The sequence below is a fragment of the Phytophthora parasitica genome, assembly GCF_000247585.1.
Source record: "Phytophthora parasitica INRA-310 unplaced genomic scaffold supercont2.6, whole genome shotgun sequence".
Classification (NCBI taxonomy): domain Eukaryota; phylum Oomycota; class Peronosporomycetes; order Peronosporales; family Peronosporaceae; genus Phytophthora; species Phytophthora nicotianae.
Genome location: NW_008648992.1, coordinates 1,247,206 through 1,262,674, shown reverse-complemented (window position 1 = coordinate 1,262,674; position 15,469 = coordinate 1,247,206). Strand labels below are relative to the sequence as shown.

Sequence of the window (15,469 nt, the reverse complement as noted above, 5' to 3'; positions counted from 1 at the left end):
TTTCAAGCTGTAGGAGCTGCATTTAAGTGTGCATCAGGGTCCTGTTATCCAAAAACTTGCCTAATAAACGGCACCTCATCGACAATCCGCCTCCGTTCGCTAGCTTCTGCGATCAGGTCGTCTGGATGACGAAGTCTAGTAAGGCAAAGACGTAAGGATCTTGGAAACTGAAGTATCGATATTAGAACATACTGGTATCTTTGCGCAACACGAGGAGCTGAATGCGCCATTGAAGATCGATTTGGCCCCTGTATGAACAAGTTTTGTCATCAGGTTAACGGATTCACTCTCCCTGCTTTTTACTTACTTTGAATTTTTGTAGTGGAGCTTTCAAAGGTGCCAGGGAGACCAACGACCGACTAGGCATCGCTGATAACATAGGGTCGGTGCCAGCATTGGTTGTATCATCGCCATCGCGTCGTGAAAGTCGTTCAGTGCCTTGCTCAGGAAGTTCACCATCAATTGTACGTGTAATAGACTCAGCAAAAAGATCTTTGGCGTCGGCTAGTTCCAAATCCAAATGTGCTAGGTCACCCTGGCTTCCACTAGAACCGAGAGAAATTCCAGGCGAGCAATTTATGGCCTCGAGTATCGTTTCGGAGTTGAATGGGATGACTTGTTCGGCCCGAGCAGGAAGCGCTACTTTTGTGGATTTCTTCGCACGTTTACCGCAATGAGTCTCACCTCCAGCATCAGACAGCTCGAACAGTGGCTTCGCTCTTTGAATTGCACTGCCAGGGGAGAAGATTGGCTTCGCCATCGGTAATGTTCTCAATACTTATCGCAAACTGTGAGTCTCGTAATGCATCGAAAATAGTCTTGTTGGCCCGATTTAATAAAACGCAAGAAATGATTGAAAACGCTAAGTGTGCTCCGCTAAGACGGCGAACCCCGCTCACATGCGGAAAGTCGGCCTGTTATGGGAGACAATTCAATCATTAGCTGCTGTGTCCAAGCAATCAGTAGTATAATATCTACCTCTTGGAGAGGAAACCAATTCGTTGAGAGGCTTGTAACACCGGTGTTTTCGGTCTCACAAGCCGAGTTCTGGATCCACCTAGTGGCTGCACTGATGGACGTGAAGTCCCCCCTGTGATCGCGCCATGTTAATATCTGGGGGGATGATGCTGCAAAATAGCACACTGCTTACCAATCGGAGGTCTCGCAAAACGATCGAACATGCCAACATTCGGTCTCTGAATTGTGCGCGGGGTTTCCTGTCCTCCCATGTTCGCCATCGAGTTCCGCATCGACGAAGAGGAAGCATCAACCGCATAGGGCCTCCCCATGGATCTCATTGAAGGACGGCTAAACTGGTTGGCTTGCGTGACGAGGGCCCCACCATCCTGTTGTTGCACGCTTAGTCCTCCTCCCATCGTGGAGCGTGTCGGTGACGGGAATTGCCTAGTGCTCTGCTGCGCTTTCAGAGTCTTGCACTAACGATAAGCACTGTTAGTGCCTCTCAGCCAATGTGATCCAATTACTCTCCTAGCGTTAACCATTTTTTCCCAGTTGCGGCATTTTCGCGATTTCTCCTTGTATGCCTGGATTTACGTAGTAAGCAATCTCACATGAGTGCCAATGTAAGCAATCTCTCACCTCCCGAAGCTCATCATTAGACGCTGTGAGTGCTTGCATTTTTGATTTTGTTTCGCGTAGTTCTGCTTCTAGCTGATCCGTGTAGTTTTTCAGCTGGATATACTTCTCTCCATGCTGAATTTGGAAAGCCTTCTGCTCCTCCGCTTTGCGACATCGTATTGTTCCGACTTAGGCACCACGCTTTCAGACACCTTTTAAGGTATCGACAAACCTTGTTGGCGCCTGATCTCTTCCTAAAACATGTCATGGATAAGAGTCACAGAGAAGTTTGGTTGAAAAACTCCACACGATTCTCACCTGCCTGCACAATACAACATCATTATAATCACGGCAAAACAACTCAGCACAGAATCTTTATAGCTACCTGAACGAATCTTGGGCCAGTTGAAACTGTAGGTAAACAAACTGTCAGCGTTTTCAGTTCGAGATCGTATCTCTATGCTATTGCTGAAAAATACGTACCAGGATAAAATCTACCAACAATGTTGATCAGCAATAAATTAAAACAACACAGTTCAATGGCGTTTGCCGTACCTAGGGCTTGCTGAAAGTGTTCTGAGCACAATTAACACCAATAATGAAGAGGAGTCCGTGTCTTCACAAAACCAGACCGTACCGAAGCAGGATGATGGATCCGCCATCATCTCTTCCCATATCGCCTACTCGATCCTCAATAAGATCAGAACCCCACCTTTACGCTTAACAAGCTCGGTAATGCAGCACCTCAGTCCTCTAATGAGAACCAGCAACGAATTAGTCACAGCTTCGCCGATATAAAAAGACCTTAACATACTTTGGAATCCGCTACGCCATGTATTGTGCTTCAAAACCTGTCAGTGCGATAAAGCATAGCAGCAACGACTCCATTTTACAAGCTTACGTCTCCGAGATCCCGCCACGCCTTCGCAAGTTCGAAGTGACAATACAATATCAGCCGACAAGGTCAAACTCCCGCAAGAAACGTACGCTTGGTTAAGATCTGTAAGCACAAAGATAATACGTGGATTATTAGTGCATTTGGCTATTCCGAAATGAATCATTTCCACCTACCGACGCTGCATGTAGGACACTGCAGCCTTCCCTGGCCGAAATGCTTATATGCGCATTTTTCCTGCACCGCAGTGTAAGGCCTTGCTCCAACTATTCAAAACACGCAGACACACCAACTCACGCAGAACAAATGCCCGCAGCTCGTCCGGTAGCACGTCTCGGCAGACTGCGCGTCGGGAAGGATCGGCTCCCAGCACGCGTTGCAACGCAGTTTCGGCCGGATGTGCGACGCAGAGAGCGAGACCGCGGCGTCCAAATCTCCCAGTGGTGACGCTGCTCGCCGCTGCCCGCGGTTGCGAACGCTCGACGTCTCACTCATGCGGCTGTCGTCGTCCATAACGTCTCGGAGAATGCGGGTGAGCGCGGAATCCAAAGAGTGAATGTCACTTCAACTTCGGTCATCAATTCAGCAATGAATTGCAGCTGCATATTATTGACAAAACGTGCATAAATTGACAAGCATCGGTGCCGCATGGCGGATGTCGCCGCTGAGCACGAGGTGAACGGGTGGCATGAGGTGGAGCAGACGCTAACGGCGCTTGAGCTGCCGCCGGTGCCACCTACTTCCGATCCGCAGCGACTTCTGGGCTATGTACTACACATTTTACCGCGCTTTACCGAGATGGAGATGTTGGCGACGCACCTCCGGTTGTACGCTTCGAGTCTGGAGCAAGACATGGAGCAGGTCAAAAGTCATGTTCGACTGCTGACCCGCGAGGCGGCGGGCGAGAGGGAGAAAAAGCAATTTCTGGAACGATATGCGGCGCAGGTGGTCAAGGAGCGCAACGACTTGCTGCACTCCCGAGGGTCCCTGAAGAAAAAGGCAGCGGGTGCGTCACACTTTGTGTGGCATAATTGTTGCAAGAAGAACACAAACCACGCTATGGACTTAGCCCCGTCGATTCTTGCCTTCCGAGGTGAAAAGCTGCAGGATGCAACTAAGCAGATCGAATCTCTGCAGGAAGAAGTGCGCAATCAGGAACTGCTGCGGATAGAGCTGGACTTCCTGCTCAAGAAGACGCAGCGTGAACATGACAGCAAAGCGGCGGCGGATCGTAAGCATATTCAGCAGTTGGAAAAGCAGATTCTACAACGCTCAGCACTGTATTCTAGCCTGGAGAGGAAGTTGTATGAAGTGGAGTTGGTGCTTGCTCAGCATGACAAGACGAAGGAAGAGGCGCTGAGTGTTGTAAGCAATCGCGTTAGGGAGTCCCTGTCTCGCAATGCTCAATTGGAGGGGGAAAACGCAAATTTGCAAGAGCAAGTGAGAGGCTTGAGTTTTGACCGTGATCGCCTAACGGAGCTGCTGGAAGAGACGACGGAATCCAAAGAATTATTTGCAGAACAAATTGACGACCTGACGGAGAAATGCCGATCGCTGGAGTCGGAGGTGGAGGCGTTGCGATCGGAGATTGATATGCTGCAGTCGAAGGACATTAATGATATCCGCTCGCAATATGCAGTCAGGATAGACAGACTGCAGAAGGATAATGCGGCTAGAGAGCAGAAGTTGCGTCAAGAGGTTGACCGCGTTAGACAGGAGTTGAAAAAACGAGATGAAGCGCTAGCGCAGACATTTGGTGTACAGCAATCAACTACGAGTGAGAGCTCGAGACATCCCCGTTCAGGTCAAACGAGTGGTTTGGGAAGCATTCCTCTTTCAGGCGACGATGCACAATGGAGTGACGGCATCTTTGACGATGATCGCCAATTTGAAAGCGACGAAGTGGGGTCCTCTTTGTCAAGAAGTCAATTGTCGGTGTCACACGGATCATTTGGGTCGTCGTCTTCTGCAGGGCGAGGTCATTTTAACCTCTCGAAGGAGGTAGGAGCTGCGAACACCAATTTCTCTGCGAAAAACGACCAAGGTCATGCGTCCCGTCAAAGCTACTCTAGTTCTAGCAAGCAAGGATACTCCAGGGAGCTTGATGCAGTGTCCAGAGACCTCAGTAAGTCGTCCAAAGAGCTTGAAGCAGAATCCCAACAAGATGACGCGGATATCGATGCACCAAACGAGCCGTTCGACTGGGAGACCTTTATCGACAGTGTGTCCGACATGTCTTCATTACCAAACGAACACCCAATGTCGACAATTCCGCAATCGATGGACTTCAGTACGAGCACTATTCACTTCGAAAATAGCGTGGCAAGAGTATCTGATTCTGAGTTAGCTGGTTCCAGAAAAGTTCGTGCAGACAGCTTTGAAGAAGAGCACCAGCAAAATAAGGAGGCAAGTTCCCATTCCTTTGATACGATTAAAGTTGCATCGCTCGCCAAATGTCGGAGTTTCAACGAACTGGAGTTTGGTGAGGACGAGGAAGAAAAAGAGTCCGAAAATCACGACACCCTGATGGATAATGAGAGCGAGCAACACGATGCGGACGGTGCAGTCGATAATAGTCGCATGGAGCATGGGCGACATGATGATCACGAAGGAAACATTACAGGAGAGCATGCGCAAAACGACTTTGCTCGAGATTTGTACCAAATGCTTAACGGACTCGAACAAAAACGGAAAGAGGAAGAGCAAAAAGCCTCACTGGCTGAGAAAGCCCTCTTAAAATTCCAGCAACTACAACAGGGTGTGCAGGCCTTGAATCTCTCTCCTGACTCTTGAGATGACGATAAGCCGGGCAACGCGCACGCTTGGCTTGATCGTTCTTCTTCTCGGAACTAAATAAGCGACGTCGACCCGATTGTGTCGCTAACCTTGTGATCAGACGGCTGCGGACGTGCTTCATACACGCACTCAACAACACCATGGCGCCACTGCGCAATAGGCAACAAGCAATTTAATCTCAGGTTTGATGCGTATCAGTCATTTCAGTGCTTCGAAAGCATCGCACCTTTTTGTTTTCTCCCTTGAGGCCAATATAATAGATCTTCGTTTCGTCGCCTCCATAGCTGTCCTCAATGAAAAGCGTCAAATTGCTAACACCTTGGAACTTGCGCACCCTACAGCAAACCATTTAGAAACGTTTGAATCTCTATCCTTACATGACAATAGGTTGACGTACTGAAGCGGATAGTCAATATTGGCCGTGTCATCCTCGACCAGATCCAGTTTCTGTTGCGCTGGCAGCTCATTGGCGTTGGAAAAGTCGATATCTTCTCGGTTCGTGAACCTGCACAACATCGCCACATTGATAAACACGTGAAAAAGAAAACTCTCTCATCAATCTGTTCAACAGCTTGAATGACGTACAGTTTCACTGCTTTGGGGTGAGTGCCGTCGCCTGCACTGCCCGAGATGCAGATGGACTTGATGCTCACGGCTTCCGTGAAGGGGATGAACAGGATCACCTCCGGGTCGTCTTCGTTGCTGGCCAGGAAACGCGATCGATCTTGGCGTTCGTGGAAGGGCTTGAACGGGTGGGCGGCGGCCTGGGGATCCAGCGCGTTGAGAACCCTCAACTTGCTGGTGTCGATGAACGGGTAGAGCGAGTCTCCGTTTGCATCCTCCACCTCGTCGTCATGGTCGTGGTTGTGGTCGTGGTTGTGGTCGTGGTCGTGGCCGCCCGCTGCCGCATGCTCGTCATGACAGTGTTGCATTTTCGTGCTGCTGGGTTGCTTCTTGCTGGGACTTGGCAAGATTGTTGAATGATAGCGGCGATTGGCTGAAATGGAGTGTCGATGCGTCTCGATCTCCGCTAATGGCAATGGGCTCTTCGGCGAGTGTGTCTCTCCAACGGACCTGAAGTTTGTGGCTGTGGATGGAGGTGATACCTTCACGATCGGTGTATTAGCTGACAGCGGGGAGGTAGTTGGATGGGGGAAAGCGTTCTACGGGGAGCGGCCTGACGAGCACAAGAATGTACCGGTGAAGCTGAATGTACCGGTGAAGCTGAATGTGCCCGAGCGGTGTAAGACTGTGGGTTGTGGCTCGAATCATGTGTTGGCGCTGACCGATTCAAGTCGCGTCATAGCGTGGGGCTGGAACAGATCTGGTCAAGTTGGAGCTGCTGCAATCGAAGACGTGGTGCGTGTTCCAACATTCGTAAAGTTCCCTATTGAGGATGTGGAGATTGTCGAAGTGGCTGCCGGAGGAATGCACTCGCTTGCAGTGGACTCAAGAGGTCGTGTCTGGGCTTGGGGATGCAATACGTATGGTCAGTTGGGCATTGACTTCGAGGTGAAGCAGCAGCATACTCCAATGCTCGTTGCATTACCTGCCGATGTCCGCGTCCAGCATGTCGCTGCAGGTTGGGCACACAGTGCATTGATCTCGACATCGGGCGAGGTTTTCACCTTCGGCTGGGGACTGTACAATCAACTCGGCCACGGCTCCACGCAGAATGAGCATCAACCGGTTCTTGTCGACGCTCTTCGAGGACTCGACAGCGATATCGTGCAGGTCGCGTGTGGCAATTGGCACACAGCAGGTAAGACCCTCATCTCTCTGCTGCCATTAACCTTCCCGTTTAACTTGAACGGTGACGTTCATTGCAGCGCTGACGGCATCTGGCGATCTGTACACGTGGGGCTGGGGAAAGGATAGCCAACTGGTGCGTTCTTGACGCAATTGATACTGCAGTACTACGCAGTGACTTAGCATAGTACGCTGATACTGTCGTGCCTATGATGCCAGGGCCCCGAAGCTTCCGTAGCGACTCAAGTGCTTCCTCGCGTAGTGAACGTATCAGCAAGATCAGAAACAACTGAAGATACCCAGGACGTCACAGACGTCGCGTGTGGCAACCGCTTCACGCTTGTGCTGTGTCAAGACGGATCTATCCAATGTTGGGGTCCTACATCGCCGCATCCAGGGTGGCTACCTCGAAGTACTCGCCTTGTCCTCAAGCTGGCGGCTGGCAACTCGCATGCCATCCTGCTGGAGAAGAAGAACCAAGACACAAAGGCTAAATGACAAATCGCTACCACGGCATGTTTAAGGCAACAAACGTCGAGAGCCATCCCACATAAGGAGGGAGTTTTCTACACGAGCCTACAGCTATTGCTACCTCATCTGGTCTCTGTAAAAATGGATAGCTGGAGACCGACAGCTCTTACATGACAGTGCAACCGCAGATACCGCAGGCGCCAGCAGACTCCTCGGCCTTCTTCTCGTGCTTCTTCTCCTTCTTCTTCTCCTCCTTGGCCACCTTCCTCTCCTCCTTGATCTTCTTCACCTTGGCCACACTGTCGTTCTTGTATCCCTCCACAGTGCTCGTCACCTTGGCCGTGAAGTCCTTGGCGTCCTCTACCGCGTGCCGCGTCTTGTCCTTGATCTTCTCGCTCGTGCTAGCGTTAGGCTTGGGCGCAGCGTTCCACACGACATGCTCCTCCTTCTTGGCGTGCTGCGGGTGGCTGGCGGCAGGCTTGGGCGGGTGTGGCTCCTGGCCAGGCACGGGGGCGGCGTTCCAAGGCGAGTCCGACATCGTAGCGAGATAGATTTAGAGTTCTTTGAAAGGCTGGAGAGTGATGTCCAAGGCGAATCTGCAAATGAGCCAAAAGATCGGGGGCCAAATCAAACTGATTCGGAAAAAATGATGTGGCAAACACGAATCCAGTCAATATTTCGGCCAATCAAGTATCCACTGATATATGATTTGACGGGTTGTTTATGTCTTTATAGAGGCTAAAATCCATGTTGAAGCCAGTCAGACCGTACATGTATCCAAGGCCATTGACGCCACGTCAGAGCAAATCTGGCTAAAAACGAGAATGGATCTTATTCTTATGGACGCGTCTCGCCTCGAGACGCATGAGGCGCCTCTAGAGCACGAGCGCTGCACTACGATCGCCGCATGACACGCTACCAAAGCAAAACGAAGCAAACTACATGACAACGCAGCTAGCGATTCCGCAGGCGCCACACGCGCCAGGTGCGTCGGCCGACTTGGCGGCGGCGGCCTCGACACTTGGAACCTTCTTGACCTTGACCACGCTGTCTACCTTGTAGCTGGACACACCATCGAATGCGTTCGCAATGGCCTTCTTGTCAATCTTGGCGTCCTCAACCACGGCCTCAGTAGCCACGACGACCTCCTTGACGGCCGATGCAGAACTCTCCTTGGTCTCAGCTACTGTCTCCTTCACGACAAACTCCTTCTGCGGCTCGGCAGCGGATTCCTTCACAGTCTCAATCTTTTCGACAACAACAGCCTTCACTTCCTCCTGCACCGGAGTTGTGTTCCATGCCGAAGACGCAGCCGGCACCTCCTTCTCGACAACAGCAACCGCTGCAACGGGGGCGGCTACTTCCTCGACAACTGCAGCGACTTCCTCCTTAACCGGCTTCACCACTGCAGGTTTTTCCACGACTTCCACGGGCGTCGTGTTCCAGGCACTGATTGCCGGGGTCTCTTCCACGACGGCAGGCTCCTCCACAACCGGCGCTGGTGTCTCCTTGACAGGCTCTTTAACGGTCTCAGCGACTTCTGCAACCTTCTCCGGCACAGGCGCAGCAGATTCCACTGCTTTATGCACCGGTGCAGACGTCCACGGGCTAGCAACAGGCGCTTCCTCCACCTTCTCCACAGGTTCCACCACTGGCTCAGTCACAACAGGTGTGGTCTCCTTCTGGAAAGGCTCCTCAGCAACCTTCTCAACCTCCTCCACTACAGGTTTGTTAACAGCAGGTTCTTCCTTCACAGGTGCCGTGGTCCAAGCGCTCACAGGCTCCTCCTGCACAAGTGTTGTTGTCCATGCGCTAGAAGTCGCAGCCTGCTCCTGTTCCTTCTCGCGCGGGACGACAACCTCTTCAACATGAGCAACCGTTTCCTCGACGGACTCCTTCACTGGCTCTTCAATAGCAGTGGATTCTTCAACAACTGGAGCTTCCTCCTCCACAGCGACCTCTTCAACTGCAGGCTCAGTCTCCTCGACAACAGGCTTGGGGGTCTCCTGAACAGGAGCCGTCGTCCACGCACTCGCAGCAGATTCCTCCTGCGCAGGAGCAGTCGTCCACGCACTCGACGTAATCTCCTCAACCTGCTCCTGAGTTTCCGGCTCCGCCTCCCTCTCTACGACTTCCTCACGCACTTCAGACACAACTTCCTTCTCAACGGGTGCAGCAACCTTCTCCACCACGGGCTGAGGTGTCTTCTCCGTGGGCTTCTCAACAGTCTCTTGCACCAGTTCCGAAGTCTCCGTCGCCGCCGATGTCCACGGTGACGTCTGCGCGATCTCCTCAGCCTGCACAGGCGCCGCCGTCCAGGCAGATGACGCGGGGGCTTCGTCTTTCTCAGGCTCGAAGGCTGACGAGAAAGCCGACGATACCGGCTCCTTGGCCGGCAGGTCCTTCGTCACGGCAGAACTGACGACATCCGGCTCAGGCTCCGTCTCGGCGGGAGGAGACTGCACCTCGGGGGACTTGAACGGGTTGCTGGTCTGGAAGGGGGACACAGCCCACGGGCTCGCGGTCTCGGGGCTGGTACTGGTGGCGGCGGGTGCCACGTTCCACGGGCTGCTGCCAGTGTCGTTGCTGTTCATACTGCTTGAAGATTTATACTTTTTCAAGAGCTTGTTCACTACAAAGGACATTCACGTGAGCGTCGGTCAGCAAGAGCAGGAATGTGGCGAGATATCCATTCTCCTAAACGGGCGTCAGCTGATGGGCATATCTGCCGCAGACATAAGCACTTGGAAACTGTATCGGGTGGATATATTTTTTCCTGTCCCGTTCCGTCTGCCCCGTTCGACTGCTCTATCTCGTGAAAGTGATGCGCATTGGGGCGCTTGTTGCAGAACTCACCTCGCTTGTCGCCTATGTGCCAGTCCGGATTGCTGCTCTTGATGCTGCTGGCAACGCGCTTGGAGCCGAATTCGGGATTGTTGGAAATGACCGAGTGGATCTCGGCCAAAACCTCGTGCTCCTCCGGCTGCCGCTTGTTCTCATCCATTTCAAACCAGTTCGTTCTTTTTTCAAAATTAGGATGAGCTGGGCAAAAAATCAGTTTGGGCGGCTGGGGGTTATATAGTGGGGTATACGGTACCTATCCTACATACTCATTGGAAGTTATTTTTGATTCCTACAGTTTTTGTAAGGCATCTTTAAATGATCTCGATTTCGAAGCAGCTGATTGGGTGATGCGGATGTAGTGTACAACAGCTGTCACTTCATAACGCCCGCTTCTGATTTTTGGCGGGATAAATTTGCTCCACCGCAGCTCCAGTGTCGCAGTATGACGAAAACCACCGCGTGGATAGCAAACGAGCTCTAAGGAAGTGCTATAACATTATGCACGTGCCTTCGCAACGCGTTATACATGTAGCTACAGCATCACCTAAACTACTCGACTGGGGTGGTTTTTGACGGGGTTTTCATAACAAGGGCTCTCCAATGTGATTGAAGCAATGCTATCGTACGCTCTCTTTGACGTTGAGATTCGCAGGATTGGCGCTGCAGGCTCTTTCTAAGTGCAAAATTTGTCGATGCCATTGCCAGATTTCCATGAGGTGACGTTTAGTTTAGTTTTCGTTTCGTTTCCGGATTTGCAAAATACTTGTGTCTGCGATCAAGTGTGACTATAAATCGAAACGGACGCCTCTCTGTCATGGCTTGTCTGGTTTAATTTGCCATTCTCCTCCAACAACCAGTGCTCGTACAAGTCCATCTTGAACCATGGGGCCCGATGGGAAGGTTATCCCAGCGATCAATCGCCATGTCAAAGGCAGCACCCCACTCCAGCGGAAATTCCGCCTCTTTCATCGGCTAGTCGTATTTGGTGCTGCTGTGTGGTATATTGTCATCTCCTTGATGGCGACCGATGCCGCGTTGGACATTTTAAAGGATCAAGCACACTACGATAGCGGTCTAATCCACTTTACGTCGCCGCTCATCGCCGGTTATGCTGGTACGAGCACGATCCGAAAGAGTCCTCTTGTGGTGGATGTTTTGGGAGACTCAACTAAACCGAGAAACTCTGGAACACTTTTTCTGGAATCGGAGTCCAATTCCTCGTTTACGCAGTGCTCGGCTGTCCTTGCTGGACATGGAGTGGACATTTACACGGATGAATTCCTGCGTTGGATGTTCGAGGTTTTTCAGAACAAGACGGCTTACAACATCTCGCTACTTGATGAAGTGGAGTTGGTACTGCCAGTTGTGGACTGCGAGCTGTCGATCATCCGCGGTGGAAGTGCTGCTGTCGCTAGAGTGAACTACCTTGCGCGTTATAAAAATGACACTGAGCGTGTTTTGTTACTTCCGACATCATTATCGATTCAAGACTATTATATCACGGAGCAATACGAACGCGGAGCAGCTTTATTGCTGAGTTTTGCGGTTGTTGAGGACATGGCAACTGAAGATCCGATACCTCACCATTTCGCAATTGCATTGGACTATCCGTATGAGTACAAACCAGACTTTGAAGTTTGCACATTCTACGAGTACACTTCAGAGGGGTTTTGGTCGTTTGAGACGATTCCTCGTGATTCTTTCATGAGACCTCCAAAGCCGCTGCTTACAGCGCGACAACTTGGATTTTATCTCGATAAAGAGACTTCGCAGGTAAACCAGATCAACTTCCATTGGATCCCAGCCGATGATCCAGCCACTGAGTTGGCAAATTGGACCTGGCGCGGCGATGCTGTTATTCGCGATAACTGGGCTTGGGTGCACATTATCCACCTGTTCTTTGCAATCGACGTGATGTTCCAGCTGAGTCTTCTCTTGTTCCTCGTGTACCGCAGCATTTTACAGAAGCATTTCTGGATTGGAGATGCATTTGCATCTATTTCAAATGCATTACTCTATCGTGGAATCTACGTGATCATTTCCAACCACGTGAACGGCTACTGGACTCTCACCGAATTCTGTCTTGCTCTGGCGGACCATATTAATGGAAGCTCAAACGTAAAGTATCGTCCAGCGCTGGTGCACGCCGATATGCTCACAATTTATCTCAATATCGTGAGTGTGCTCAGCTACGTGGTACGTGAGCGAATCGACCCGATTTTTGTGTTGGTTTGCTTCGAGATCGGATTCAACTCCCGAGAAGCCATGACAAAACTCTTCCCGTCGCTGAAACAAATGCTCATCGATTACTCTACCACTGAAGCCACCTATGGTCTAGTGGCGGTAGACGATTTCTTGTCCAAGTTGTCTCCAATGCGACTGTGGACTGTGCACCCGATCCACCAGAATGTGTGGCCGTTAATCACTGTCACTTTTGTGATCATCTACAGCACCATACTGATTATCTTGGTGTACGTGTTCGTGCGGAAACTCCTGCGCTACCGTTCCCCGAAATCTCAAACTGATATCAACGACATAAGCATATCCAGACGTCAAACCTCGAACTTATCCCTCCGCGATGACGCGGATGAACCTCAATTGATGCAGTTTGAGACAGCTACGGGATCAGTGCTGAAGAATCGCTTTGGCATCTTGTCGACTTACAAGAACTACACGTACATCAATGGCCGCAGGTTTGCATCAGGCGATGCCATTTACTGCAACGGATTCGTGGTTGCCAATGACAAATTTATCATTGCCACTGAAGATTTGATGTCTCTGCTTATCATGAAGATCACGCGTGCACGTTTCACGAACATCTACGTCTACACGATTAAAGAAGGCAGGGATGTTAACCAAACGGCTCGCCTCGTGTACCCGACAACGATTTCCTGGCATGATTTGGCAAAAGTAAGTGTCAGTCCGTTGTCGTGAATCTCTCAGATGCTTTTCAATATCATATATAGGTGCATTGATAGCAAAGAAAAGAAAATAATATGAATGCATTTTTTTCAGCGCCTATTTCGAGGACCTTATTGGTCTTTCTACGCTAGGATGTTAATGTTGAGGTGGAAGAGGTCGTTCCACGAGAACGTATTCGGGTACACGAGTCTAGCTGTGCGTTGGACAGTGTAACCATCAACTTCGTAGGCGTACACATTAATAAAGCGAGTCTGCACGGCCTTGATCATAGCGATGGTAAGTAGGTCTTCTGTAGCGACAAGATATTTGCCGTTGACGACCACGTAGCCTGAGCAGTAGACACCGTCTGGGGATGCAAACTTCAAGCCTTTGAAGAAAACATAATTCTTGTAGTCGGAGATAAGACCGTAGCGAGCCTGAAGCTCTGCACCCGTGGAGATCTCAAAGTTGGTAAGATTTCCCTTCTGAGCCATCGCAGCCCGCTCGTTCGTGGATCGATCGGCACTTCTGCCGGTGAGGCTTGGAGCTAGCGGGTCCGGGTAGATTTTCTTGTAGATTTTACGCACCACCACGTAAGAAATCAACGTTCCCGTGAGGATATACTTGGGGTAGAATGAGGCCACGATAAACTTGTTGTCAACGCTCGTGAGCTTGTCCGTTGTCCACAGCCTCATAGGCGACATTTCACGCTGCAAATCGGTGACTGTAGCAATTCCGAGACGATATTCCTTATCGGAGTAGGCGCGAACAGTCTTAAGCACTGCAGGTGCCATCTTCACAATTGGCTGGCGATTGTCGTGGATGGCCTCGTAGAGGAAAACACCGATAGTAGGATCGATTCTTTCTTTGAAAATGTGGCCTACAAGTCCAAATAGACTGAGAAACATCACCATGAGGTCTGCGTGTACAATTTCTGAATGAATCGGTACGAGTTGAGTGCCCGTGAGGTCATTGGCATTTGAGATGCAGAACTCGAGAAGTGTCCATTCTCCATTGACATACCAGGAGGCAAACACCAGGAGACCGCGAACCATGAGTGTGCTGTTCGATAAGGAGGCAAAGGAGTCGCCAATCCAAACTTTCCCGTCGCGTACATTCCGATACACTATGAGTGCTAGTACACTCAGAGAAAAAAGAGTTTGGATGCAGAAGACCAAATGAATACCATGAACCCAGGCCCAGGAGTCAAGAATGAGAGGCTGACCTCTCCATTCCCATCGGGAAATCGCTCGAGTTGGATTCGTCTTCTCCAAATTCCAGACAAGATTGCGGATGTTAGACTGCTCCGATTCAGCTCCAAGATAAAATCCACGGCGACGTGCGGTGAGTACTGTCTTAACTGGATTCACGACAACACTCTCTGGGATGCTAGTGAGGTTCCAGTAGCCATCCGTTGATATCCCTTCAAGCGTGTACACTTCGTAGAGCGGCTGATGCGTGAACGCATAGTCCAATCCAATCACAATGTACTGATCTAGCTTCGTTGCTTTCATATCACTTACAGCAAAGAGTGCAGTCACAATGGCAGGTCCCATTCGGTTTGCCTCTGGAATTCGATAATCTTGGATTGAGACGGACGTCGTAATGAGTTGGACGTTGGTCGGGTCACTTTTGTGGCGAACAACGTTGAAAACGTGCAGCAACGATGGGTCTCCCTTAACTAGAGGTGGTGAAGTGCAGTCGATAACAGGCACCACGAGCTCCAAGTCGGCTAGTTGCGTAAGGTTGTAGGAGCCTCTAGCGATCGCGCTCTCGAAGTTGGTACGGAGAAAGTCGCTACTGTAAATGTCAGCATCAAACAGCTCAACCCCCTCACATTTCTCGGTTGACGTAGTAGTCTCGTTCTCGAGAAAGAGAGCATAGTCACGAGAGGTTGTGTCTCCACCTAGGAAGTTCTTAACAAGTGGGCTATCACGAATCAAGCCGTCACCGAGATATCCAAGAATGAGTTTGGATTCCATGGTACCGAAGGATCTTGAATCGACTGGAGACCCCCTTAGTACTTGGAACGTGACAATGGTTGCTCTGAGGTAATTGGTCAAACACATGAGAGCTGCGCCGACGCCCATGATTCGCCTGATAAGGTTCACTAGCTGAGCTTGAGTAATTCGCTTCTTTTTTGGTTTCAACCCGCTACCCGACCTAAGTGCCGGTGCAGTGTTCAAGACGGTGGCACCTTTCGTGGGCGTCACATGCGCGCTCTGACCTCCCATT

General features: G+C 50.7%; 10 protein-coding genes across 13 annotated transcripts; 3 read left to right on the top strand and 7 right to left on the bottom strand.

Annotated features, from left to right (window-relative positions):
• Nucleotides 1-283: 283 nt before the first annotated feature.
• Nucleotides 284-760, bottom strand: PPTG_04105 (hypothetical protein; the record flags this gene model as incomplete). The annotated part of the gene is made up of 1 exon (XM_008897932.1): nt 284-760. One exon carries the CDS (start codon nt 758-760, stop codon nt 284-286), a length of 477 nt encoding a protein of 158 aa, XP_008896180.1.
• A 135-nt stretch (nt 761-895) lies between these two features.
• PPTG_04104 (hypothetical protein) lies at nt 896-2,243 on the bottom strand (the record flags this gene model as incomplete). The annotated part of the gene is made up of 11 exons (XM_008897931.1): nt 896-914; nt 979-1,090; nt 1,151-1,436; nt 1,500-1,544; nt 1,600-1,742; nt 1,811-1,832; nt 1,897-1,900; nt 1,964-1,989; nt 2,062-2,072; nt 2,134-2,154; nt 2,216-2,243. The coding sequence occupies 11 exons, from the start codon at nt 2,241-2,243 to the stop codon at nt 896-898; spliced, it is 717 nt and encodes a 238-aa protein (XP_008896179.1).
• Nucleotides 2,244-2,298: 55 nt separating this feature from the next.
• On the bottom strand, nt 2,299-2,986 carry PPTG_21570 (hypothetical protein; the record flags this gene model as incomplete). Its single annotated transcript, XM_008898380.1, has 6 exons — nt 2,299-2,331; nt 2,393-2,420; nt 2,480-2,500; nt 2,566-2,578; nt 2,650-2,710; nt 2,771-2,986. The coding sequence occupies 6 exons, from the start codon at nt 2,984-2,986 to the stop codon at nt 2,299-2,301; spliced, it is 372 nt and encodes a 123-aa protein (XP_008896628.1).
• Nucleotides 2,987-3,051: 65 nt separating this feature from the next.
• Nucleotides 3,052-5,555, top strand: PPTG_04103 (hypothetical protein). The gene has a single exon (XM_008897930.1). The coding sequence runs from the start codon at nt 3,122-3,124 to the stop codon at nt 5,264-5,266; it is 2,145 nt and encodes a 714-aa protein (XP_008896178.1). The 5' UTR covers nt 3,052-3,121; the 3' UTR covers nt 5,267-5,555.
• PPTG_04102 (hypothetical protein) lies at nt 5,094-6,333 on the bottom strand. Of its 4 annotated transcripts, XM_008897926.1 has the most exons (4): nt 5,855-6,333; nt 5,667-5,774; nt 5,496-5,604; nt 5,094-5,418 (listed from the first exon to the last, which is right to left on the bottom strand). In XM_008897926.1, exons 1-4 carry the CDS (start codon nt 6,199-6,201, stop codon nt 5,323-5,325), a joined length of 660 nt encoding a protein of 219 aa, XP_008896174.1. In that variant the 5' UTR covers nt 6,202-6,333; the 3' UTR covers nt 5,094-5,322. The 4 variants fall into 4 exon arrangements, with proteins under 4 accessions (XP_008896174.1, XP_008896176.1, XP_008896177.1 ...); XM_008897928.1 differs by having other exon boundaries at nt 5,496-5,774; XM_008897929.1 differs by having other exon boundaries at nt 5,094-5,604.
• Nucleotides 6,272-8,068, top strand: PPTG_04101 (hypothetical protein; the record flags this gene model as incomplete). Its single annotated transcript, XM_008897925.1, has 3 exons — nt 6,272-7,031; nt 7,099-7,154; nt 7,238-8,068. The coding sequence occupies 3 exons, from the start codon at nt 6,272-6,274 to the stop codon at nt 7,514-7,516; spliced, it is 1,095 nt and encodes a 364-aa protein (XP_008896173.1). The 3' UTR covers nt 7,517-8,068.
• PPTG_04100 (hypothetical protein) lies at nt 7,507-8,186 on the bottom strand. Its single transcript, XM_008897924.1, has one exon. It carries the CDS (start codon nt 8,025-8,027, stop codon nt 7,656-7,658), a length of 372 nt encoding a protein of 123 aa, XP_008896172.1. The 5' UTR covers nt 8,028-8,186; the 3' UTR covers nt 7,507-7,655.
• A 16-nt stretch (nt 8,187-8,202) lies between these two features.
• On the bottom strand, nt 8,203-10,517 carry PPTG_04099 (hypothetical protein). Its single transcript, XM_008897923.1, has 2 exons — nt 10,346-10,517; nt 8,203-10,121 (listed from the first exon to the last, which is right to left on the bottom strand). Exons 1-2 carry the CDS (start codon nt 10,491-10,493, stop codon nt 8,428-8,430), a joined length of 1,842 nt encoding a protein of 613 aa, XP_008896171.1. The 5' UTR covers nt 10,494-10,517; the 3' UTR covers nt 8,203-8,427.
• A 222-nt stretch (nt 10,518-10,739) lies between these two features.
• On the top strand, nt 10,740-13,345 carry PPTG_04098 (hypothetical protein). Its single transcript, XM_008897922.1, has 2 exons — nt 10,740-10,955; nt 11,039-13,345. The coding sequence occupies exon 2, from the start codon at nt 11,216-11,218 to the stop codon at nt 13,265-13,267; it is 2,052 nt and encodes a 683-aa protein (XP_008896170.1). The 5' UTR covers nt 10,740-10,955; nt 11,039-11,215; the 3' UTR covers nt 13,268-13,345.
• Nucleotides 13,346-13,377: 32 nt separating this feature from the next.
• PPTG_04097 (hypothetical protein) lies at nt 13,378-15,468 on the bottom strand (the record flags this gene model as incomplete). The annotated part of the gene is made up of 1 exon (XM_008897921.1): nt 13,378-15,468. One exon carries the CDS (start codon nt 15,466-15,468, stop codon nt 13,378-13,380), a length of 2,091 nt encoding a protein of 696 aa, XP_008896169.1.
• Nucleotide 15,469: the final 1 nt, after the last annotated feature.

Excerpts from the sequence above, each read along its gene's own strand:
- PPTG_04103 (XM_008897930.1), top strand. The coding sequence starts at position 3,122 with ATGGCGGATGTCGCCGCTGAGCACGAGGTGAACGGGTGGCATGAGGTG.
- PPTG_04102 (XM_008897926.1), bottom strand. The coding sequence starts at position 6,201 with ATGCAACACTGTCATGACGAGCATGCGGCAGCGGGCGGCCACGACCAC. Across the intron at positions 5,775-5,854 it reads CACCCCAAAGCAGTGAAACT|GTTCACGAACCGAGAAGATA; the intron begins GTACGTCATTCA and ends GATGTTGTGCAG. Across the intron at positions 5,419-5,495 it reads TCAAGGGAGAAAACAAAAAG|TGGCGCCATGGTGTTGTTGA; the intron begins GTGCGATGCTTT and ends CCTATTGCGCAG.
- PPTG_04100 (XM_008897924.1), bottom strand. The coding sequence starts at position 8,027 with ATGTCGGACTCGCCTTGGAACGCCGCCCCCGTGCCTGGCCAGGAGCCA.
- PPTG_04099 (XM_008897923.1), bottom strand. The coding sequence starts at position 10,493 with ATGGATGAGAACAAGCGGCAGCCGGAGGAGCACGAGGTTTTGGCCGAG. Across the intron at positions 10,122-10,345 it reads GCACATAGGCGACAAGCGAG|TGAACAAGCTCTTGAAAAAG; the intron begins GTGAGTTCTGCA and ends TGTCCTTTGTAG.
- PPTG_04098 (XM_008897922.1), top strand. The coding sequence starts at position 11,216 with ATGGGGCCCGATGGGAAGGTTATCCCAGCGATCAATCGCCATGTCAAA.